The 23,128-nt window shown below is 41.3% G+C and overlaps 2 protein-coding genes across 3 annotated transcripts; one reads left to right on the top strand and one right to left on the bottom strand.

Moving 5' to 3' along the window:
• Positions 1-538: 538 nt before the first annotated feature.
• On the top strand, positions 539-10,326 carry hmgxb3 (HMG box domain containing 3). The gene is made up of 21 exons (XM_010741071.3): positions 539-765; positions 1,511-1,669; positions 1,783-1,957; positions 2,462-2,956; positions 3,089-3,196; positions 3,356-3,490; positions 3,609-3,847; positions 4,112-4,215; positions 4,302-4,382; positions 4,566-4,648; positions 4,752-4,862; positions 4,985-5,125; positions 5,362-5,669; positions 5,763-5,890; positions 6,676-6,807; positions 6,932-7,116; positions 7,266-7,488; positions 7,588-7,712; positions 8,065-8,184; positions 8,272-8,481; positions 8,624-10,326. Exons 2-21 carry the CDS (start codon positions 1,527-1,529, stop codon positions 9,221-9,223), a joined length of 3,846 nt encoding a protein of 1,281 aa, XP_010739373.3. The 5' UTR covers positions 539-765; positions 1,511-1,526; the 3' UTR covers positions 9,224-10,326.
• Positions 10,327-11,949: 1,623 nt separating this feature from the next.
• csf1ra (colony stimulating factor 1 receptor, a) lies at positions 11,950-22,758 on the bottom strand. 2 transcript variants are annotated; one of them, XM_010741048.3, is made up of 22 exons: positions 22,598-22,758; positions 22,217-22,334; positions 20,343-20,630; positions 19,910-20,197; positions 19,673-19,809; positions 19,416-19,581; positions 19,131-19,329; positions 18,629-18,744; positions 18,375-18,486; positions 18,005-18,204; positions 17,658-17,749; positions 17,410-17,536; positions 16,844-16,954; positions 16,607-16,717; positions 16,273-16,435; positions 16,085-16,167; positions 15,883-15,986; positions 15,435-15,557; positions 15,244-15,355; positions 15,056-15,155; positions 13,878-13,989; positions 11,950-13,515 (listed from the first exon to the last, which is right to left on the bottom strand). In XM_010741048.3, the coding sequence occupies exons 2-22, from the start codon at positions 22,266-22,268 to the stop codon at positions 13,369-13,371; spliced, it is 2,943 nt and encodes a 980-aa protein (XP_010739350.1). In that variant the 5' UTR covers positions 22,269-22,334; positions 22,598-22,758; the 3' UTR covers positions 11,950-13,368. The 2 variants fall into 2 exon arrangements, with proteins under 2 accessions (XP_010739350.1, XP_010739351.1); XM_010741049.3 differs by having other exon boundaries at positions 16,844-16,951.
• Positions 22,759-23,128: the final 370 nt, after the last annotated feature.

Genomic DNA, 23,128 nt, shown 5'->3' with positions numbered 1-23,128 from the left:
ATTATGTTCATACCGGCTTATTTGCCATATTTATATCTTGCAGATTTGCCACTGTCTTTTCTTGGATGTGTTTTAGCTTGTATATATTTTGTATATTTTTATTTTATATTCTTGACATCTTTACTTAGATTTTATATATTTGTTTGTTGCTGTTAGCACTGGGATAAGAGGGAAACGCAATTTAAATTCTCTGTATGTCCTGTACATATGGCAGCATTGATAATAAAGTTGACTAGTAAATAAAAGGGCTGCACTAATAAGAATCATTTTTATTTATTATAAACTTTACTTTTATTTCCTATGCGCTGTGTGCTCTTACTCCACATGACAAGATTATTTAAGCAGCATTCAAACTATATTTTCCTGTCTTTGTCTTCATGTCACATGACCACTGACACACCTGTCCCCCCTCACCTGCGCTGTAGTTGTCTTCAGAGGTGCAAACTGCGCATGCCCGTGGGGCCACGATCCGAAGGTCTACGCGACGCACGCTCTTACTTTCACGTGTCAAAAACGTCCTCCGTGATTGGCTCGCGCTTGTTCATTCTGGAATCTGATTGGTCGGTGACCATAGCAACAAACCGCCATGTTTTCCTGCAAGACGACGAGAAACGAAGCTACTTTAGAGACATTTAAGCAAATCTGTGATTTAATAAGAAGCCTGGACGGATAACAGCGTTACCTATCGTCTGCACGATGCCTGAGTTTTTTCGGTGACTCGTAAAGGTTGTTCTGAGCGGAGTGTAGCGCCTCGGGCCGTCGTAGGTAAGACTTCAATAAGACGGCATTTCATTGGACAGCCTCCTGCCTGTGCTGGCAGTATAAACACACGCCATTAAACCTGCTTTTAAAGCATGGACGGAGCAGTGTGTCCAACATGCCAGCGCTTTACCAGTCTCCCTAAGAGCCCTGTGCATGACAAGTTTCTGTAACATCTCGTTTTGACTGAGACACTGTGGTGCTATGTTGTGTCTGCATGAGAGGCGCCAGCTCGCAGACACACTGTCCTACTTTCTGTTTCTTTTATTAGACAGAGTGTGTTTGCCTCTCATCAGCTGGGCTGTAATAGTTAGTTACAGCACTGAGCCAACGTTATAACAAGCACAGAAAGTGATGCTGCACACTCAGGCTCTATAAAACATTGCGTAGTTTGCAAATGGCACAGTATTATACAGTGCAATGTGCATTTAATGTGATTTTTTTGTCTTCCTGCAATACACTTTATCATTATTATTATTATTTAAACTTTATTGTTTGTCTTTACTGTCATTGGTGTGTATAAAACTGCAGTTTTAACCTATTAACACAGTCGTTTTGATGCCATCTTTTTAATTATTATGTCTTTAAAAATGTATCTTGCACATTGACCTCATAATCTAGCAGGACAGTCTGCAAAATATGCACCAACCATGACTGCTGCTACTGAACCAGACTTAATATTTTGTGTGCAAAACACCAGTAATACATTTTACAAATGATTCTTCTTCATTTTTTTTTTATGTTTGTTTAGATCTTGTTTTGCTTAAATGATGGAAAAAGTGGAAGTGTTTGAGGTTATGAAAGTGACTGAAGAGGTGGAGAGCTGCAAAAACCAGATGGAGGCGATAACCCCCAAAAAGAGGAAGAGCAAAGCTCAAGTTGACACTGTTGAGAAACCCAAGAAGCCTAGGTAATGTACAAAATATCACAGCACCAAGCACGACAGGGCTGAGCATCTAAAAATTAAAAATGTCTCTCCCATCATCATGTTTTGATTGTGGATGTTGAATTTGTCTGTTTCAGATCGGCCTATCTGCTGTACTACTTTGATGTGCATCAGATCATGCAACAGGAAATCCCCAATCTACCACAATCGGAGATCAACAAGCGTATCAGCGAGAGCTGGAAAAGGCTCAGCGTAGCAGAGAAAGCCTACTATCTGGAGAAGGCCAAGTCTGAGAAAGAAGGCGTTGACACAGTAAGCAAACTGGTCTGATCATCTATGGAGCCTTTCATGTCACTTTAGACATTTTTCCATGGTTGGAATACCGATGCTGCTTTTGTGCACCGTTTCACAGCTAATTACTAGTTTCTAGGGGAATCCCAATTGTGGTTGATGCCAAATAAAACTCAGCTCAGCCCCGTTTGATAAATTATAATAAATACCGGGATATTGATAAATATTCTGAGAAAACTGTCACATCTATAAAACCTACAGCAGTAAATTAATGGCAGCGTGGAGCAGTGAACCCAAGCCAATCTTTTTTTAAAAGGTTTGCCCATGATGGAGTGCCTGATTATAGGTATAAGCTGTTTATCAGAGCCCCTCTTGATTGATGATTACGCACTGTAGTTCGTTTATGTAGTCAGTTGGAATGATTTCATTTGTAATAAATATGTTGATCCATTAGTAATAATAACAATTTCGAAATGTTTCTGTGGATAGCTATTATCAATTTTCTTCATTGTGCTTTTCCCCCAGTCATCTCTCAGCCCCTCCAAAGACCTGCCAGGATTTCGCAAAATCCTCCCCAGATCCAGTTACTGTCTCCTGTCTAAAGGCTGCTCCTCAAACCACCAACCAGGAGGCTCTCAGCCAGAGGTGAGCACAGAGTCTTTGGACTCTCCAGCGGAGGGAGGCCTGTCTTCAGTCACTCTTACCCAAGAGCCACAGTTCACACCTCTTGGGTTGGGCGGTGAGGTGGAACTTTCTGAGCAGCCCATCGTCGTTGATGACATAACAGAGTGTCATGCCACAAACCCCCAAGGAATCACACCCAGCACTTCCACCTCAGTCTCATCCAAAGCCCCGGCCTCCATGGACGCCCGAGTCTCACAGGGCTCTGCCAATCTTACAGCCAATGGGATAACACTGAAAGGAATTGACGCAAGAGTTGCTGGCAGTGGTTTTGGTGGCGCGACGGTGCAGCAGATACAGGGGGAAACTACACAGGTGCTTGCCATCATACCCAGTCAGGTGAGACTTAGCCTTCTACCTGTCAGCAGCATCAAATATTTACAATAAATAAGAATGATAAAATAAATCTATGCAGCTCATTATTTTAATCACAAAAAAGGTGTTTTAACTAATGCAGTGAATTGATTTCAGAACCTGCTGGAGCCCAATTCTTTGGCAGGTGTCAGCTCTGTGGGCCCAGTGATGATGGTGTCTGTCGGAGCCAGCATAGAACAAAGTGCCAAACCATCATATAAAATGGTAAGCAGCCACATTATTCATCCACCTAATAAATGCCAGTACTGAAATTGGCAAGCATAGTCTGCACACACAAAAAGATGTTCAGGAATATCATTATTTAGATTTAAGAAATCTGATGATTGGAGGTAGTTTACTTGCAGGTGTGCCTCTGTTTTGCAGTCTGTGAAGACATACACCAGGAGAGGTCGAGGGAGGTGTCTAAATCCTGGATGTTCATTTGTTTACGTCACCCGCCACAAGCCACCAACATGCCCTGAGTGTGGGAACCACTTGGGCGGAAAATGGATGCCTGCTGTAAGTGTCGAGCACAGCACAGCTGTTATGTGAACATCCAGGCACAGTACAATGATTTCAGCCTCTAGTTCTGACCCGCGGTTCAAGTCAATTAACTTTGCCTGCGTTTAAACATTAGGCAAAGAAGGCACAAGAGAAAGAAGCTGCGTCCAAGCTACAGAAATCTGAAACCAAGCTTAATCAAAGCTGCCAACGCAGAGATCCCACTACTCGAGAGGAGAATGCTGATGCCAGTAAAAGAAACACCGCTGGGAGCAAAAAAGAAGGGCGAGTCCAACGGTGCACCAGGAAGCAGCATGCAGTGGCAGCTGGCCAGCCACAAGAGGGCAGCAGCACCAAAGAGCAGGAACAAACAAAGTGAGTGTCTATGTCGTTTTAATGTTTCACTTCCTGTACACAAATCATGTTTTTTTTATTACTTAATTACTAAAGCATGTTGACCATGACCATAAAAAACTGTTTATTTGAAAGCCGGGATGAAAACAATCTGAAAACCGGGATGGGACTAGAATATAATGACACTTTTGTGTGTGTGTTTTTTATAGCAGCTACAGCAGATATTATTGCATATAATATTGATTATAGTGTGTATCCTACTTGACATTCTTTTTCTCTGTGTAGACAGCTGAAAGACAGTTTTAAGTGTCCAACAGTCCAAGACCGAAGCATTGCCAATGTTCAAAAGAGGCCCATGAGACCCATCCTTCCTGCTTACTATAGCACAGGTAAAATAAAACATACAGTGCTGGCTATATTCTGTTGTTGAAATCACCAGATGGTTTTCCGTATTGGCCTGTGTTTGTGTTTCTAGGCCGCACATTGTTACAGATCTTAACTGTCCCACCTGACAAAGGAAAATTTCAGAGCGCGAGCAACAACAAAGCATCCAGCGGTAATTTTATTTCTAATTGTACTTTGTTAATCTTCCAGTTTGTAGTCTGGATACAGTTTTGTCGTGTGTTTGTTTGGTCTTCGTTGTTGACACACAGACTACCACAGAGAGGAAGTGACATTTCAAAAATACTTTCTGAGATTTCTGCTCAGTGTTCATGTGGTCGTTTTTTTTAAACCACAGTGCCTGTAGAGAGTTTCTCAGGTCTCAAACCCAGCACTTTGAAGCAGCTTGGACAGACGGTCACGACAACCACATCTAAGCAGGTTAACGCACGCACAGTCACAAACACTTAAGAGAAACACAAATGGAAACAGCAAAGATGCAGATTTGGTCCATTATCCTCACTCTCAGCATGTCGTTCTATAGGATTCTTCTGTCCCAGCAGATGGAGGTCAGCCTGTATCTTCTGTGGCTGACAGGAGAGTGAATATACTGTCATTTGTGCCTTTCAAACAACAACACACTGTCTCCAACTTTGTCAGTATACCTCTCTTCTTTTTGCAATTTGCTCAATTATCCTTTTCAGATCTAAAATCAATCCTGGATATGTTTTTGTTTTTTGATTTGTGGATGGTTCTTAATCCTCTTTATTTTTTTAGGATTTGGGACTGTCTACAGCACGAGGAAGGGGTCGGTGTAAGAACCCGTCCTGTGACTATATGTATAAAAACAGACACAAACCTGCAGTGTGCCCTAAATGTGGCTGTGAGCTGACCCAGAAGAACGCCAAGGGAACAAAGGTGAAAGCTTATTTCATCCAGATTCTTTACCCCCTGACCACCTTTATGGGTCTCAAGCCAACCATGAATCCCTGAACGGTAGCTTCTTACTACTGAATTTTTCTGGGAACACCTGTCAACTGCAATCATTTTAGGAACTAATTGAACCTTGCAGAAACCCAAGAATAGACTTATATATACGATTTATATACTCTTATATTATTTAATGTGGATACATTGTTATTTCTGTTTTCCAGTCTGGGGCTCTGCTCGATCCATATCAGGCCCTGAGTCCTGCTCAGAAGGAAATCCAGCGGCAAAATACCCTGCAGTTACTGCACCGCTCTCTGCAGATTCCTGAGAGCGAGACTGAGCTCCAGGAAACGTTTACCCTCATCCAGGAGCTCAACAGTCTGCAGATCGTGTTGGTTCAGCCAGGTGACCAGGAGCGCGAGGGTGGCATAGAGGCAGAGACGCTGGTCGAGTCTGGGTGGCCTCAGTTCTATGAATCGGCAGCTACTCACTGTGGCCTGTGTAACTATCCTCTCTTTAAAGGAGGTCAGAGGTGAGAAGGCGAGTTTTGGCTTCTGCTTATTATTTCTGTATTCTCCTTCTTCTCCTTCCCTAATGTCTGATCTTATGTGCTTGTACATCCCAGTACTGTTGCAGGCCAAGAGGACTGCTGGCTGCTTACTGAGACACTGATCCAGACCGCCTCTCTCCAGCTCAAGGTGTGTCTCAATGTTCAGTGTTTGGCTCTGCACAGCTTCACTGACCTGCATCCAGGTAAACTGCACCACTTACAACAACTTATACATTGTTTAGCTACTTTTTCATCAAGCATCAGCACACAGAAGCCTCACAGATCTTTCCTTCCTCTCTGCTCACATCATGTTAGTTTACACAGAATATCTCAAACAAAATAAGTCAGGTGTAGGTGGACTATTCGGTATATCCGTTCATCATTTTTAGAAATAGAGATTTCTCCAAGGTGTTTGCTTCTGCTTTTCTTCAGGGTGATTGTCTTTGTCAGACACTAGAGTCTTCCTCATTTACAATCAGTGTTTTGCTGATTGGCCAAAGGGAGTCACTAAAACTGTGAATCACATGCATAACATACGACATCTCAGATTCCAGTTAGTGGTATGTGTCCCACTTTTCTTGCAGTATTCATTTGTCACACATTTTCCACCCCACGCCCCTCTAAGACCCCTTTATGGACATGCTTTCAAGTTTTTTCTTGTTTGGGGAGCGAATGTTAATGAATGCTGCTAAATGTGGTAAATAAATATTTTTTTAGACACAGCATTGTGGTACATTTTGATATCGAAATGAAATACTTATCATAATTTATCTCCTGTGTTTTAACAGAAGCTTCCTGTTGCTTAGTATAATAAACAGTAAAAGGGTTTCAGCTGCAGCTTTTCATACTGTTTTGTTTGAGGGCAGACGACCACGTGGACAATATTTTGCTCCTGTATTCATGGTAACAGCAATGCTCACAGTGTATCAAGTGCTTGTGGCACGGCCTCCTGTGAATTAAAACGTGATTTTTTAATTTTTTTTTGCAGGTTTGTTTAACATTGGGAACAAACTGCTGGTTAGTATCGACCTTTTCCTAAAGATCAGGGCTCGTATTAAACTGGGCCAACACCCCTCTCAGGCAGCCAGGACCATACTAGACCACATCCCCAATCACCCTGGTAAACACTGGATTCAGTCTACATGCATGCACTCTGCAACAGTGTTAGTTTAATTTTATCTGCCATTCTAAACATTTTCAGTCTTTTAAAGTATATTTTCTTTTAATCCCACCATGTCTTACAGTCCACACCCTGAGTCCAGAGGAGTTATCTCAAATTTGGGAGCTTCTCCTGAGTGGTTACTGGGCCTTCGAGTGTCTGACAGTGCGTGACTACAATGATATGATCTGCGGCATTTGTGGTGTTGCTCCCAAACTCGAGATTGCACAGCGATACAGAAACAACGTACTGGAGCTAAAGAATGTAGAGGTGAGAATTAAAGCCCTGACAACCTGCTTAGAGCTGTTTAACAGGGACTGTTTATTGCAGTGGTCTTCCACATGTAAAACATAAAGAAAGTAAGCTTGCGAAGATGTGTGTAGTGACCTCTTCAAATGCTTACACGGCTTTGTCCACAGTTTACTTGGCCTGAGTTTTCAGTCTCAGACGAGGTACATGTGGATGACTTCTGGCTGACCATGGAAAGTGAGGCTATAGAGCAAGCCACTTTTCCCACCGACATCCCGATCACCCGGGTGGATGCTTCTATCATCGCTCCCTTCATTCCACCTCTGATGAGGAGTCCCACTGTTATCAACACAGAGAAAGATAAAGTCCTGTCGCACACACCGCAGCCTTCAGGTACCTGATTCTTTAAAACTACAGCTGCGTTTCTTTTTTTTTTTACTTTACATGCTTTAATCTTGTGACTGGGGAATTAAGAAGTTATTTTGGTTGCAGGAGATCCATCGGTTTTGGTACGTCTAATTCACGATGGTCAGCTGAGACTCGACAAGATTGAAGATCACAGTGAGGACGAGCTGAGAACAATACTTGACCGCTGCGTCACCCCAGGTTCTACTAAGGTGTGTGTGTGTGTGTGTGTGTGTGTGTGTGTGTGTGTGTGACAAAAACATGTGCCTATTAGGCTCACATGCTGTTGCTGTTGTATGTTAATGAATGTAAATTAACACACTGACCTTGAAACACTAATTAGGGCTAACTGTTTCTGTTTGAGTAAACACACTAATCATGTGATAACAACAGGAAACCCTCCCCTCCCCTCCCCCACACCATAGCTCTGATAAACTTTGATGTCTTGCTCGAGGGTTTGTCAGTAAGGTTTGCTTTAAATTTAGTTGAAAGCTGGTTTCCTCATTTATCCCCCTTAACGGAAAAGCCTCCTAAAAGCCTCCTTTCTGTCTCCCTCTGTGTTAGAACGAGCTGCTGGCCTCCCTCATCTCCTTGTACACGCATGTTCATAATGGCCTCTCCACAGCCCCACAGCCGCCTACACACCTCACCGCCGGCAAGCTGTCCAAAGTTTGCCCCCACAAGGTAAAAACATTGCCCTCATTCTTTTAACTTGTCCAGCCATGAGTTTAACAGGTAAATTCAACTCATTATGTTGCACCCTGTGTCCAGGTGGTGTGTGGCTCTAAGTACTTGGTGAGAGGAGAGACGGCTCGAGACCACGTGGATCTGCTACTGTCCTCTCGCTACTGGCCCCCAGTCTATGTTAGTGATTGTGCCCGTCAGGTGGCACTCTGCGCTGACATGCAGTACCCAGACCTGGCAACCCAGATGTGGGGGAGGAACCAAGGCTGCTTCTCTGACCCTTTTGAAAAGCCAGAGGTGAGCATATGAAATGAACTAACTTGCATGTGTGCTGGTTGAAATTCAAAAGAACCAAACGCCCAATCAGTAACTTTTTGATCACAGAAATTACACAAAAAAAAGCATGTTACAATCTTGTTTCTGAATGTATGTTCTTTAGTTTGTGTCGTGTGCTGAGCTACAAGACCAGCCGTACAGCGCTGACCTGTCATTGGTCGCAGAGAACCAGCAGGTCCACCCCATCACCAGATCATCTTGTTGCTGGCTGGTTCATCCTCCTGGAGCTGCCCAGGAGCCCCCCACACTTCCTTTAGAGCACCATTCAATGGTCCTCTGCAAAGATCTGGAGCCCTACGTCAGCCTGATAGCTGAGCTGGAGAAAGAGGAGGAAGAGGAGGATGACAAAGGGGCAGAGCAGAAAGAGCAGTGTGACAAAGCTGAGAATGACTCCACAGAAACATCAGAGGACTGTACCTCTGCAGGCCGTGTGCGGCGGCAACCTATGGTTTTCAACAACACAGCTTATTACTACCTTTACAACCGCCTGGTAGATTTCCTCACCAGCAGGGACATTGTGAACCAACAGATCAACCAAGTGGTGAAGGCCTGCCAACCTGGGGAGGTAGTGATCAGGGATGCTCTGTATCGACTAGGGGTAGCACAGATCAACACTGAAAAAGAGGAAGATGAAGGAAGTGGGAAGGAGGGACAGACACAAGAGGAGGGGACAGAGATGTATGAGGTTGTGCTTCCTGAGTAAAAATGTTTGGGATAATCAGGAGGCAGACAGAGGGATGGACTCAATTTTCAGAAGGCTGCAGACAAAGTCAGGAATGCAGACAGTATGAAGGACTGTCACAAGGAAAAGAGGGGTGTCATGAGGAGAGATGGAAGTGCTCCTAGAGGGGTCCAAGAGTTTGGAAGTGATACAGAGCTAAGCCCAACGAGCGAGGAAGCAAAACATGCAGGAGTTGTCAGGTTTTACTGATGTGAGACAGAATGTGGATAAATTAAATTTAATTGACCTTTTTATTGCAGGTAATGAAGAAAAAAAAGCAGAGCAGTTACTAGTGTTTACTGTGAGGATGCTAAAAAATAAAATAAGGTCATCTTTTAACCATCTCTAACTATAGTAAGAGTGAGTGTGACAGTAAATAAAAGTCTCAGAGACTCAAATGACTGAAAGAATGTAACTATATTTTGTGTCTTTTACCAACAGCGTGCCAAGTTACGTGTTTGTTTTTAATCTAATTGAATGCTCTGCTGTGACCGAAATAATTTAATAATAACAGGATTTTAATAACTCAGCTAACTCACGCCTAAATGTATATATTTAACCATGAAGGGTATGTTGTATTTATTTCCCTTTTTATGTCCAGAGACATTTCTGCTTTGTGTTTTACACTCTTACCTCTCACCTGCCACTTGTTGCCTTTTGGACTGATAGTTTGAAAACTGCTGATGTGTATCTGTCGAGCGTACTGAAATATTTGAACGTTGTGTGTGATGGACCTTGTGGCCTTTGCTTTATTTTAAATTACATTAGGATATTCATTTGAATAATCAGCAGTCACCCTTTGAGAATAAACTGAAGATGCATGAAGTGCTTTGTACTAATGCTTTGCTTAGCAATTTAAATGAATTACCAAGACCTAATGAAGCATTTAAGCTGTCCAGGCCTTTGTCGTGAAAATGGCTCATTTGCCTAAACTCCATGTAGAGACACCTGTTGTTCAAACGACATGACAGCAGAAAAGAATATCATTTAGGTTAAGAAAAATGTTGCATTGGATGAACCAATCATGTCCTGTAAATGAAACTGCTGATGTAACAAATAAATATCAAGACATTATTGATTTTGCAGCTCTGGTCAACTTCACTGAGTCTTTAAAGTCTGTAAGTAAGATTAAATATGTGTTCTGAGTTTGTCAGTCCAAAGAAGAAAGTGTTACTAACCACCCAGTCAGATTTGAATTGATTGAAAAAATATCAACAAGTTTATGAAATTAGGGCTTGCTGAAGGTGCTGAAGCCACGCCCACTTGAGGAAGTAGTCACGCAGCCATTTTGAAGTGACTTAGACGTGTCAGATGAGTTCAGAAAATGACATGACTAACTTTGAAACACTGAGCGAGATGAATCAATCTCTATCTCACTGCTAGTGGTGCAGGGGTATGCTCAGGGTGGCCTCAGCGTGTCATCGAGCCACCCTTTAGGACCGCCCCAGAAAATCCTGGACTGAAAACTCGTGAAAAACTGTTTTAACCTCTAACTCCACATTTCAGTAATATATCAAAGTCTTTTCACATATTTTCAGCAACTATTTACCATCATATTTAATGTATTTTGAAAGAAATCTCAGAACTGCCTTTACACAGACTTTAAATAAATATGGAGGAGCAATCTTTCTGTGATTAAACGGCAACAAAGCTTCTTTTAACTGGCCGTTGACTGCAAACACTTTTATAACTTGTCAGAAGTGGTGGACAGTAAAGGGACAACCTGACGATGATGAGTTTGTTTCCTTGGATAATCAAAACTACCTTGTAGAATAAATGTAATTCTCACACTTGCCACGTGGTGTGAAAAGAGGCTTCAAACATCATTGACGTCATGGTTACTGGCCAGAGAGTGGAAAAGATCCAGATTGTGTAGAGAAGTACAGCAGGGCAGTAAAGAGAGTTTAATCAACAGGGGCGTCTGTTGTTCATAGCAAACTGCTAATGTATTTATTGAAAGTCATTTTTATTGCCTTAAATCCAGCTTCTGGGTTTTATGATTTTATGGGTTTTTTTAAAGCTTGGATTTCCTGTAATAACCCACTTTTTGTCACAATCACAGCGCTTCTAATTGTGGGTTTTTCCCCTTAAGCAAAGTCATCTGGAGTTGTGTATGAAGAGCTCACTTGACTTTGACTCCAAACATTCAAAGAAATGTTATTCACTAGTAGTAGTCAATATTCTTTGCAGAATAATGTTTTTGTATGCAAAAATAGCTTTAACTATGAGACACTGCTATATGTCTTCAAACACTAACACATTTTCATATTTACTTGAAGTTATGAAGAACTTATTTGGCTTGAAAAAAGGTCAGAATTTTAATTCGAGATTGTTAGGGTCAGAGCAACTGAGGGAAAGATGCAGTCAAAATAAAAATAATATCTTATTAATTAATTAATAAACCAAATAATATCTCAAGACCTAATCAAAATGCACCTCATGACATAAAAACAAGTGTCTCAAAATGCTGAAACCACATGATGGAGGAAAAGCATTTAGACCTCTAGACTCAGCGGCGGGATGGACACTTCCCTACAAAGATTTCAGAGTTGTGCAATATTGACAGATATTGTGGGAAATGTTCCAGAGGAAATGCAGCCAATCTGTCAAAAATAGGAAGTGAGGAGAGAACAGTTCCACAGTATCTATCGGCACAGTGAAGTACAACACATAAACAGTTTAGAAATAACTGGCACCACATCGGGATCTTGTAGTACATATAAACTTTACTTTGAAGTTTCCATAATAAAGCTTTAATCAACGCCTCTGCAGTTTTTCAGTGATTTAATTGGCAGCTTTTGCATTGATTGTCTCATTTGCACACACAAAAAAAACACAACAAACGAACAAATGAAATATTGATGTACTACAATCTACTCTACAACAATTCAGCGAAAATAAACACAATTCTTGATTTACATCATGAGATATATACATTATTGGACATCTCACACACGTTTCATTATGTTGCAAGCACATTTGAAATGCCTGAAGTCATCGCACATTTGCAGTCTGTATCTTTCACTATAGCTTATAATGTTAAAATCTTCATACATTTGGCAGTGTAGGCTGACTGCTACATATAGACACTGGTGAAGCTTGCATCCAAACACTCGTCTAACTCTGTAAGATATGAGAAGAGTATGTTGTGCCACGCAAGAGAACCCCAAAAAAAACTTTCACATTGTCAAACATGAACCATTGTTCATTTGATCCATAATGGATCCACAGATTTCCCTGCTCTGTTCAGTTGTATTCCCTGCTCCTAAATAACACTGAACGCTGGTTAATTAATTAAACTGAAGTAGAACAATCACATGTTGCCATCAACTGACAGCTACTGTAAGTGTGTCACAAGAAATACAGCTATGACTAAAGCACAGACAGGAAAACAACGCGGCCGTTCTTTGCCTTCTCCACAGATGATTTTCCATGTTTGAACCGGAAAAAAAACACCCGCACTGTTTTAGACGTTCAATTAAGGCGATCAGAGAATATAACCTAACTTATCTAGAGCGCATAACAGTGTTTATCTCACATAGTTTTGAATCCAGTGTTTGTGGATTAGTGGACTGGTTGCTTCCTCTACATGCAAAAAAAAAAAAATGTTGAAAAGGAAGTGAACCTGCTGACAAAAGTGACCGAAATCTCCACAAAAACAAGACATTCACTGTTATGGGGGAGTAATAAAAAAAATAGTGACGAACATAGTGTACAATATATAATCGATAACACTCTCAGATGAAAGGACACACAGATTCTCCTTTGGATAAACTGTAACTGGTTAAAACTCAAATACATAGCAGAAGGAGTCAAACAGTCCGTGAGGGACTAACGTTGAGGATAAGATACATCTTTGGATGCTTGTGTGGTTTGTTGACATGTTTCCTCCTTTCATGTCGGTGTTAGACGTGGCAATTTCTAGTCATGGTCTGCAAAGAAGCAAGTCACATGCTTGCCACAGCTGCTTGCCTGTCTGGCGTGCAGACACGACAGGAAAAAAATAGCTGTGAAGGTGACTCTCTGCAACTGGCTGTGGTATTCTGGCCACGAACTACAGCTGATCCCACTTTTCTGATGCTTGTTGATGAGCGACTGGTTTGCTGATTGATTGGCTTTTAGGATTTTCAACAAAACTGGTAGTTGTTGGTTTTCATCAGAGGCTGCTCCTCTTCCTCGTGGTCACAAGACTGGTCACAGGGGCCGTCGCAGCACTTGGGCTCATCACACACTTCACCCTCTGTGACCTGCTGCTGCACATTCTGGTAGATTAACTGTGGAGAGGAATCATTAGGATGGTGAGAGTCGATCTAAAAAGAAGAAAAATCTCGGTTGCATAGGAATATTATGGCGTGATGAGAGAACAAATTCCTGCATTCAAAACATATCTAAAGAAGGAAGACTGTGTTTCTTTGCTAGAAATAGTCCCACTTTCTTTTTCTTTTTTTTCAAATCGTGAGCATTGCCTTTGGAAACTGCATCCAAATAAAAAAATCCAATTCATTTAACTGGTTCAACAGCACAGCTAAATCTGATAAATTAAAAAAAGAAGGCTCTCCTGAGGACATTGCAGCCAGTCACATGTTTTGTCCAAAGCCAGACTGCAGTTGCTAAACCCTGCATGACACTAACTCACCTGTTCCCGTTCGGGGTTGTCTCCAAGTAGTCTTTCTATCATTTGTGTGATCTTGCTAAAAGTCGGACGCTCTGTAGGCTCCAGATTCCAACACATCTTCATGATCATGTAGCTGAAACAAAAGTGAACCATACTTCAAAAACAGATTATGAACAGATATCTGTGAGATGTTCCCTAGACAAAGAATGAATTGATGGTGTACATTTTCAGGGGGTTATATCCCAAGCACCTAATTTTCACTGCTCAGATTTCATGGTGTAAAATCAAGAAACTGTATGAAGCCAAATTAGACAGATATGGCGTGGTGACGCAGTTTTAATAAGAGAGACTTGTTCATAAGAACCCCTTCCCCTCCAGTCTCATTTTGCTGCCGTGAAATAGCAGTTACATGGCCTTCTAGCTTCGAGATCATGTGGCTAACAGGCAGAACTAAGGCCTGACTCACAGCAGAACAACAGATGATTAGGCCCTGACTCAGATTCAGTCCCAGTCGTTTTCCACAGCATAGTTATTCCGAGTGGTGTGACAGCCACGCCAAATCAGCACACACAGATGTTAGACCCCTCTGAGATACTGGGAAAAACACTCCCTTTATTTTTTTTTCATTTCGCTTGTTAAGTTTGGAGTTTAGGCTTGTTATGTTTTGAGTTTGAGGTTAGGAGATAACCCAGAGCAAGTAAATTAAAATCAGGAATAATGGAAGTGCTTCATGAGGTTACCTCATGTGTCAGTTATTTCAGATGTTAGATAGGCAAAGAAGAAAGGGCATCTTTGTTCAGTTGTAATGAACATTTGGGAAACATGCTGTTTGAACTTGGCAATGTTGAAGTCAACTTCGAATGAGCTATTTAATATAAATCAGTCTTTGTTGAAGCTTAAATTAACTTAAATGTAAGTGTGTGTTTGCAGCTGTTCTCACCACTTTACAACAACAACATTAATATTACTGTTTCTCAGTGGGGTCTTATAAGTTGAGTGCTCACTATTGATTCAGTTTTTTAAAAACCCAGCTGATAGTCACTTGATTCTCCAGTAAAACTCAACTGATAATCAGGTGACACTATTCAGAGTATTAACATTGGCTGGGCAAAAAGTGGCCAACAAAAAGATGGGGGAAAAAGCAGCAGTGATACTGTTTTTATGAACTGGACTTTTTGTTGCTGAAGGGTGGAGCTTACATCTCAAGGGGGGCAAAGTCTGGTTGGGACATCTGGTAGCCATGCTTCACCATTTTGTAGAACCTGGAGTCCACAGCCATGCTGGGGTAGGGGCTCTTGCCTAATAGAGAATAAAATATTGTAATTTTTGCAAGCCAATCATGAAATAAATGTGTGTAAATGTAGGTTACATATGCATGTGTTCTCACCCAAAGAGAAGATCTCCCACAGGAGGATACCATAGGACCAGACATCACTCTGCACAGTGTAGACACAGTCAAAGATACTCTCTGGAGCCATCCACTTTACTGGCAGCCGTGCCTTCAGACACAAAAAGTTTTTATTTAGACTCTTGGTTAATGTGAAGTCAATTTTGAATCTAACTGGCTCCATTACTTACGTTGCCCTTCACCACGTAGTTGGAGTCGTTCATGATGTCACGTGCCAGACCAAAGTCGCAAATCTTGGCCACTCTGTGATTGGTCAAGAGGACGTTCCTAGCAGCCACATCTCTGTGAATACACTGCACATACACACACAGGGTTTGTTTCGGGTTGTAGTTAGCTCAGATACGTTGTCAAACTATGACGATGAGTTAATATGAGGAATGTGATAGGAAATACTCCTCATAACTTCTTTATGATTTATTTCACGCCCTTCATTCATCATATTCTATAAAAAGCAATACTTTAACATGCTTTTTTTTCTCTCTCTCTTGAATACACTGGCGATGACTGGGTAATTTCCACTTTCTAGAGAAATCACAACAGCTGCTGCTATAAAAGATCATAGATGTGTTGTTTTAGATGTCTGTCCTTTTAAATACTCTCTGGGGTAAAATCACTCACATTTCTGGCAGCCAGAAAGTCAAGGCCTTGAGCCACTTGAAAGGAAAATCTCAGCAAATCGTCAATGTCCAGTGGCCAGTCACCAGTCTCCTCACAAACAGAGTCTTAGTTTGAAGACAGAAATAATGTTAGCAACACTCATGGTCAGGAAGTAAAGAGGCTTATACTTTTTCATTTAAACTGGGATTGGGTGGGTTTTTACCTCGAGATGACTCCATATGTGGCAGCTGAATGGGTCTCATCTCCAAGTAACTGCTTGATGATGTACTGGAGATCCCACTGTCACTGTTGGATGTTAAAAAACAAGGAGAAAGACAGAGTGCGACATCAGCACAAATGGATAGATTGATTGTTTCTCACACTCCTTAGACTCCACGTTTGCTGATGTACCTTCTAATGAACTGTTTCTGATTGCAGATGTTCTTGTAGTCGATAGAGTTCTCCATAATGTCAGGAATGTTCATAACAAAGTTTACAAATGTCTCTGCCTTCTGGCGAAGGAAGTTGAGAAGGTCGCCGAGGCTGCAGTATTCTGTGATCACAAGAATTGGTCCTGATGAAGAAACACATCATGTTATTTCTCTTTCAACAAAGCAAATCACTTAGTTCCACTAGAGTCTCCAAAAGTTTGAAGGCTGAGAACTCTTAAACGTATTCAAATCCTCTTATACATGTTTTAATTCAATCAAACATAATACAGAACAAATACAGGATGCTGTCTAACCTCTGGTGGTGCACGCTCCCAGTAGATTGACGATGTTTTTGTGGTGTCCAAGGTGGCTCAGAATCTTCAGTTCAGACATCAGAGCTTCCCTCTCATCTGAATGAGCGCTGGCTGCAGAAACACAATACAGATTGTCAACATATTATCATCCTATGTAAAAAGGATTTCACTATGTGATATTTTCAAATGTCTAAATCACTTAAAACCTGTTAAATCAAAGGTCTGACACTGGCTCACCTTTTAACATTTTCACAGCCACACGCATCGCATTTTCCTTCTCCTCTCCCAGACCATAGGCTGTGGCCTCAACTACCTTTCCAAACGCACCTGCACCGAGGATCTTCCCTGCTTGACCAAAAGATACAACAAGAAAACATTTTGAATGGTTCCTTATGGTTACTCACAATTAAATTTCCTATCTTAATGGTGTGTTCTTATATTTTGTATTTTCAAGTGCACCACATAATTGTAAGTGGTAGAAAATATTAGCATTTCAGTGTGTTCGAGTCAGTTTAGGACAGTAGTTCTCAAACTGGGGCAGAGCCACCCTTGGACGACATGGAGCCACTCCAGGGCTAGCGTGGATGGCCAGAGGAAAAATATGATGTGAAACTAAGTTTAATGAACATGATTTATGTCAGGAAAATAAACAAGAATTTGCTGATGCTACAATGCTGACCTTTATTTCACTGAATTTGACACGGTTCCCTTTTTTGGTTGCTTCCTTAATTAGTTGATAAAAAGTAATGTGAAGTGGGGGCATGAACTTTTTTCAGCTTCTGAAACCACATAGGGTAACAAACCTAGCTTCAGCTTGTCTCTTGGGAACTCCCACTTCTCATTGTATGGCAGTTGAGTGGGGTCAATGAAGGTGTAGTTGTTTCCATCTCTTGCCTCGATAATCTTCCAACGGATCTCATACCTGGGCTTCTGAAGATGAAAATAAGAGAAAATGGTAATAAAACCAAAACAACAAAAACACTGCAACTATGTAGCCTGTGTCCCATGTCTAAACAATATCTTCCAGCTTTACGAATTAAGTACATCTTACCTGCTTATATTTGTAAAACAGAAAAACCAGTAGTACAAGAAGGATGGTCAGAATGCCTGCTGCTCCAATCAAGGTGGAAGAGAAGAACTTATCTGGACAATCAAAGAAATGGCATTAAAATGATTTATAATTTAACTCATAAGGACCGACTGTTTGTCATACAAGCTGATATTCTCTTAGATTTTTGTTTTGAATTAAACAGTGTTGTAACAGCTGCAAAGGAATCAGCTGACCATGAGAACATGATTTGGACTGAGCCACATCTGTACATGTGACTGTACAATAACAAACTGAGAAGCACAGAACCTGTGATCAACATCCACAAATGTTGGTTATCCAACACTCACCAGAAACCTCCATTGCAAAAGTGTCACTGCTAACACCAACGAGGTTGAAGGCTACACACTCCACCGTCATCCTCCGGCTGGACGGACCCACAGTGAGGACACTCTCCACCTCCACAGCCCCATACTCCTCCCTCTGGACCTCCACTGTAGGAGCCTGGAGAGGGACTGCCATCTGTAGCCCTGTGTTGTTTTCATTGCACCTGCCTCATGCAACACATACACAGTCAAACAAAGTTCTCGCACATCATAGTACTAAAACATTACATCCTTACTCATGCTATAGGTAAAAGTGTTGACTAAATGGTTTCAGTTTACTGTGCAAATTCAATGACATTTGTCTGATTACTGTTGTCTGTGAAGTGATACTTACGTAGGACGTATCCCAAAACACTGGTACCAGATGATTCTGGGAGCGGGATAGCCAAATGAGGTGCATGTGAGTGTAGTTACATTTTCCCATCTCACCACAGCAACAGGTCTCTCTGCCAGTGAAGAGAAAGTTAGGAAAACAGAGACCAACAGCGGTTATCAGGTTTGAAACAAACGTGAATTTTCCTTTTTTCTCAGACACCTTATTTATGTTACAAGGCCCTAAATGTGTTAACTGATTTGTGTTTAACTTACGATACATTTGGACTTGGAATGTGATGGATGCATTGGCTAGGTCACTCTTGGCATAGAAGGTGTATTCCCCTTGCTCCTGTGCATTCATTCTCTTCAGCTGCAGACTAGCATGGTATCTAAAAAAAAACACACACACACACAAATAGGATGTTTAAACTAAGAAAAAGAGGAATGTCTGCAGGATCCAGAGTGACTAATTCTGTGGTTTGAATTCAGACACTTCCTATATATCGGCACCAAACACGTCAACAAATTAAAAAGAGAACACCACTCTTCCCTTTAGCAGCAGCTTCATGACCCAAAGCGAGATATGACCTTGCTGCTCGGTGTCAAATTCACCTAAAATGCACGGACAGCATATTTCAAACAGAGTGGCTTCCCCTTCCTGTAGTACACTTGATTGTTCTTTTAAACTCTGCTGAAACCTTAGTGCAATAAGATAAGACCATTTTTATATAGGGTATCTTCTCCTTTGTCACCAGCTTTGGTCTTTGTGTTGTACCTGTTGTTGTATCTGATGAGCTTGTGCTCCTGTGTGGACGTAGGAGATGTTGGGGTGTTCCATCTGTGCTCTGTGATTTGGGGGTACGCTTCGATGAGAACGCTGAGCTCCAGATCTTCTCCCTCGTTCACCTCGACCGAAAGACCCTGGTAGGCCAGTTTAGGGGAGAGCTGGGGCAATAGCCTGATGTAGGGCTTGTCTGTTTAAAAGAGTTTGTTTTCAGTGGTAGATAAATGTTTCAGGCTGTTCAATACGTGACATAGCAAAAGTGTTTCTGTAGCTTACCTACAACCAGCAGGTATGTTGTTGAACTGTTCACCCCTGCTTCATTAGTGCCAATGCAGGAAATGTTTCCTGTGTCGGTAAGGTCTACAGAAGAGATTGTTAGTATGCTCTGTATATCCAGGCGATTTTCTCCACTGGAGCGAACCTTCTCCTCTACCATTGCTTTCTGAAGACAGAAAATAGAACCACAATCAGAAATAAAATTGTGATTAAAATGAGCAAAAATTGAGAACACTCCCAAAATGCCCCATACTAACCGACTTTGTGGTGTATTTCCAGGTGACATTGTAGTTGAAGTTGGGATTGTGTGTTGTGCAGCGAATCTTGAGTTCCTCCCCAACAATGCGCACATATTCATCTGTCTCCAAGAAGACATATGGTGGGAAACGAAGTTCTAGAGCAAAAAATGTTTTAAAAATTAAGCATCAAACTTAATGTACGTGTCACAAATGACTTTAAATGACTCTAAGACGGCTTCAGGTAAGTGGTCTCACTCTGAATGACGTTGATGGAAAAGGCTTTAGATGTCTTCTCCACTCCATTGACTTTGGCTGTGCAGACGTAGTCAGCATTGAAGCTGGGGTGGAGGCTGTGGATGAGAATACCACGGTGCCGGTAAACTGTAATATTCATCCCTGGTGGCACTGTAGTGCCGTTGTCCATGCGAAGGCCTAAGTCTGTAGCTGATGGGTCAGTCAGCAGACAGGGCAGCAGGTAGTCTTCACCCTCCTTCTTCACCACCCTCAGGGACGTGCTGCTGGTCCAGAATACACGGTTTGGATCTAGTAAAGACGGATTTATTAGATCATAGCACAATGCAATATTGTGTGTTCACACTGAGGAAATCTAGTAAACAACAGAAAAATATAACCATTGTGGACAATCATGGCATCCAAGCGCTAACATCTCTTATGTATCAGAGCTCACCTTTCACGTATACATGCACTGAGGTGGTCAGTTCACGATTCTGTGAGCCAGCAGTGTAAAAACACTTGTATGTTCCAGTGAATTCTGCAGACGGACGTTCAACCCTTAAGGTGCGGAAGTTCCCGTTGCCCTTGGACACAAAGCGTCTGTGTTTGGCTAGCCTCGTTTGCCAGTTCACAGGCCCGTCACCCTCACACTTCAGATCTAGAGAGGTCCCAGGTTTAACCACCACCTCAGGACCCTCCACCACCTTAGAGTTGAACTTGATCACCGGACGCCTCCATTGTGCTGAGGAATAGTTAAAATATGAATTCATTCATGTATTTATTGACTTTTTAGTCAATGGAAAAAGATAGAAAGAGAAGTGTAAAAACAAAATAAATAATATATATATATATATATATACAGTATATATATGTGTGTGTGTGTGTGTTGCTTAAGTTCTCAGAGAGTATTTTTTTTCATTGTATCATGTGCTTTTTCCTCGATAATTTATTTATTTTGGAAGTAATCTCATAAATTCAAAAAACAGATTAAAGACTTGGACCCTGATAACATCCCTCGATTCTTCTTCCTTTTGCTTTACAATGTTGCTACCTCAACACAGGAGATATAAAAACTCTGAATATACAGTGCTTCACATTTGATGTTGTTTTATGAAAATGTTTTAAACATTCAAGTATTTTAAGTATGGAAAAAGGGAGCAACATTTTTCAGACATCTCCAGGGAGAAAGTGCTAAAACAAAAAAGAAAGAGCTGAACCCTGAGGCAAGTTTTAGTGACGAAGAACAGTGCTCTCTTTAATGACTGTGCTGAGGATTTGGAAGTTTTCAGAAACTCAGTTGATTTCATCGCATTGGCATTAGTTGGAAGACCTTTGTGAAAATCATTGAAGAGACTGACATGCCTTTCCTGTTAACCTGAGTCCACACTTTCAGGAAAGGTTATAAAAGTTTCTATTTAGAGGTTTGGACAGTATGTTTTAAGCAGAACTGAGATTCCATGATCAGCATTTTTAGATTCGCCACAGCACACAAGATAATGTTTAGAGACTGCGACTGAAACATAAATTGAAACCAACTGGCATTTTAGTTCTGAACCTCTTGATTGTCGTGCGTAAATAGTTGCCGTCTCTCCAAAGTCCCTATTCAATCATGTAGGTGAACTATTCACCCAGCCCTAAAATATCCCCAGTTACACCTCAGACAGTAATCCACCACACAATTTACTTAGCCACAGTTACACCAAACAACAGATGTTTTTTTATGTTTTCAAATGCAAATACATGAAATTGCAATTTGATGCTTGGCGGGTCATACCCTGTTGTTCAGACCCAAAATCAAATTGGGGGAAAGAAGAGAGAAAAAGAAGTATCACAAGAACATCTCATGATGCTGCAAACAATTGTCCTGCTGATTACATACAATCGAGTGTCAGATCTCAGATGGAAATCGTTTCTAAGCATTTCTGCACCGACCACGAGTTTATGCCATGAAATGTACGATGAAATCATTAGAGCTGCATACACGAGAAGTCATGTCTGAGTATGTATTTTTATGTGTTACATACGTAATTGGTTAGTTATGGCGCAGACATTTTCTCCATTAAAAAATATAAATAACAATATTTAAAACTTTGATTTGATTTCTACCAAACGTTTTAGAGTTTTTCTACTCTTATCACTGCATATTCACAATCTTTACACCTCAAATCAGTATGAAAATAACAAATCCCTTCTTCATGTTTTGTCTGTTTTTTGAGTGCTCCTCTTTTACTCGCATCGTCTTATTCCAAATTTTAAATTCATATCTAAATCTACAGAAGCTCTGAAAAAAACAACCAGAAAAGTGAAAAGTTGCAGCTGTAGATTTACCTGCAGCAGCAGATGCCACAATCCCCAGCAGCAGAGCAAGGTAGGACTGCATCCTTGATCAACTTCAAACCTGCAGTTTGAAAGTTGATGTTTGCGTTTGCTGCGAAACGCTTTTGATCTGTGGTGTTGGAGAGAGAAAATCACTTCTGAAGCTGTGATATCACTTACCACCCTCATTAACTTCTCTTTTCCGCAAATTGTATGCTTAACAACAATCTGTCTTCTTCTGTGTACATCAAAAACAGGAAATAGACTAATGTTTGAAATACTTTGAGGAAGCATTTCATGAGTACAGTACTTTAAGTTTGTTACTTAAATTACAACACACTTAAAGTACGTCTAAATTATGCAGTATGGACACATTATTTCAAATGTACTCACCTGCAGTTGTCTTCAGCCTAACAGAATGGGTTATATTAACTTTCCTGAGATTGATGTTTTCAGCATCCAGAGCTGACACAGAGTCCCTTCTTCCCTTTATGTTTGCCTCTGCCCTTCTGCTTGTGTCTCCTCACCACAGAAGTCACACTGCAAACATGAAATCTTTCAGACAGCAAGTGGTGGAGGGTGGAGGGAACTGTGTGTGTGTGCGTGTGTGTGTGGGGAGGCGGATCAACATATCACGCTCAACAAATTAATGAGCCAGTGCCAATTTGCCACAGAAAGGCGCAATTCCCCTGAGACATCCGTTGAGGTGAGACTAATCACCTCCATCACTGTTAAACCATGACTGTCAGGCTTTTCTAGCAGGGAAAGTGTGGACTCATGGGAGAGGGAAGGAGAGTTAAAGGGTTCTTAGAAATCTGATTTAGGAGTGTTGTGTAAATTTTCTGCTGCTGGTGAAGAATGAAAGAAAGCAAAGAAAATGTGAGTTCAACATGCATGTGATGAAAGATGGAGAAAAAGACCCCG

The sequence above is a fragment of the Larimichthys crocea genome, chromosome I (assembly GCF_000972845.2).
Source record: "Larimichthys crocea isolate SSNF chromosome I, L_crocea_2.0, whole genome shotgun sequence".
Classification (NCBI taxonomy): domain Eukaryota; kingdom Metazoa; phylum Chordata; class Actinopteri; family Sciaenidae; genus Larimichthys; species Larimichthys crocea.
Note: the sequence above shows the minus strand (reverse complement) of the source record. Positions and strands in the feature narration are given on the sequence as shown.

What these genes read in the sequence shown, in the direction of transcription:
- hmgxb3 (XM_010741071.3), top strand. Translation starts at nt 1,527, where the DNA reads ATGATGGAAAAAGTGGAAGTGTTTGAGGTTATGAAAGTGACTGAAGAG. An exon ending in TGGAGCTAAAGAATGTAGAG is followed by an intron (nt 7,117 to 7,265) that starts GTGAGAATTAAA and finishes CTTTGTCCACAG; the next exon opens with TTTACTTGGCCTGAGTTTTC. An exon ending in CCAAAGTTTGCCCCCACAAG is followed by an intron (nt 8,185 to 8,271) that starts GTAAAAACATTG and finishes CCCTGTGTCCAG; the next exon opens with GTGGTGTGTGGCTCTAAGTA.
- csf1ra (XM_010741048.3), bottom strand. Translation starts at nt 22,268, where the DNA reads ATGCAGTCCTACCTTGCTCTGCTGCTGGGGATTGTGGCATCTGCTGCT. An exon ending in TGTGGCATCTGCTGCTGCAG is followed by an intron (nt 20,631 to 22,216) that starts GTAAATCTACAG and finishes ACTATTCCTCAG; the next exon opens with CACAATGGAGGCGTCCGGTG. An exon ending in ACATATGGAGTCATCTCGAG is followed by an intron (nt 15,987 to 16,084) that starts GTAAAAACCCAC and finishes CTTCAAACTAAG; the next exon opens with ACTCTGTTTGTGAGGAGACT.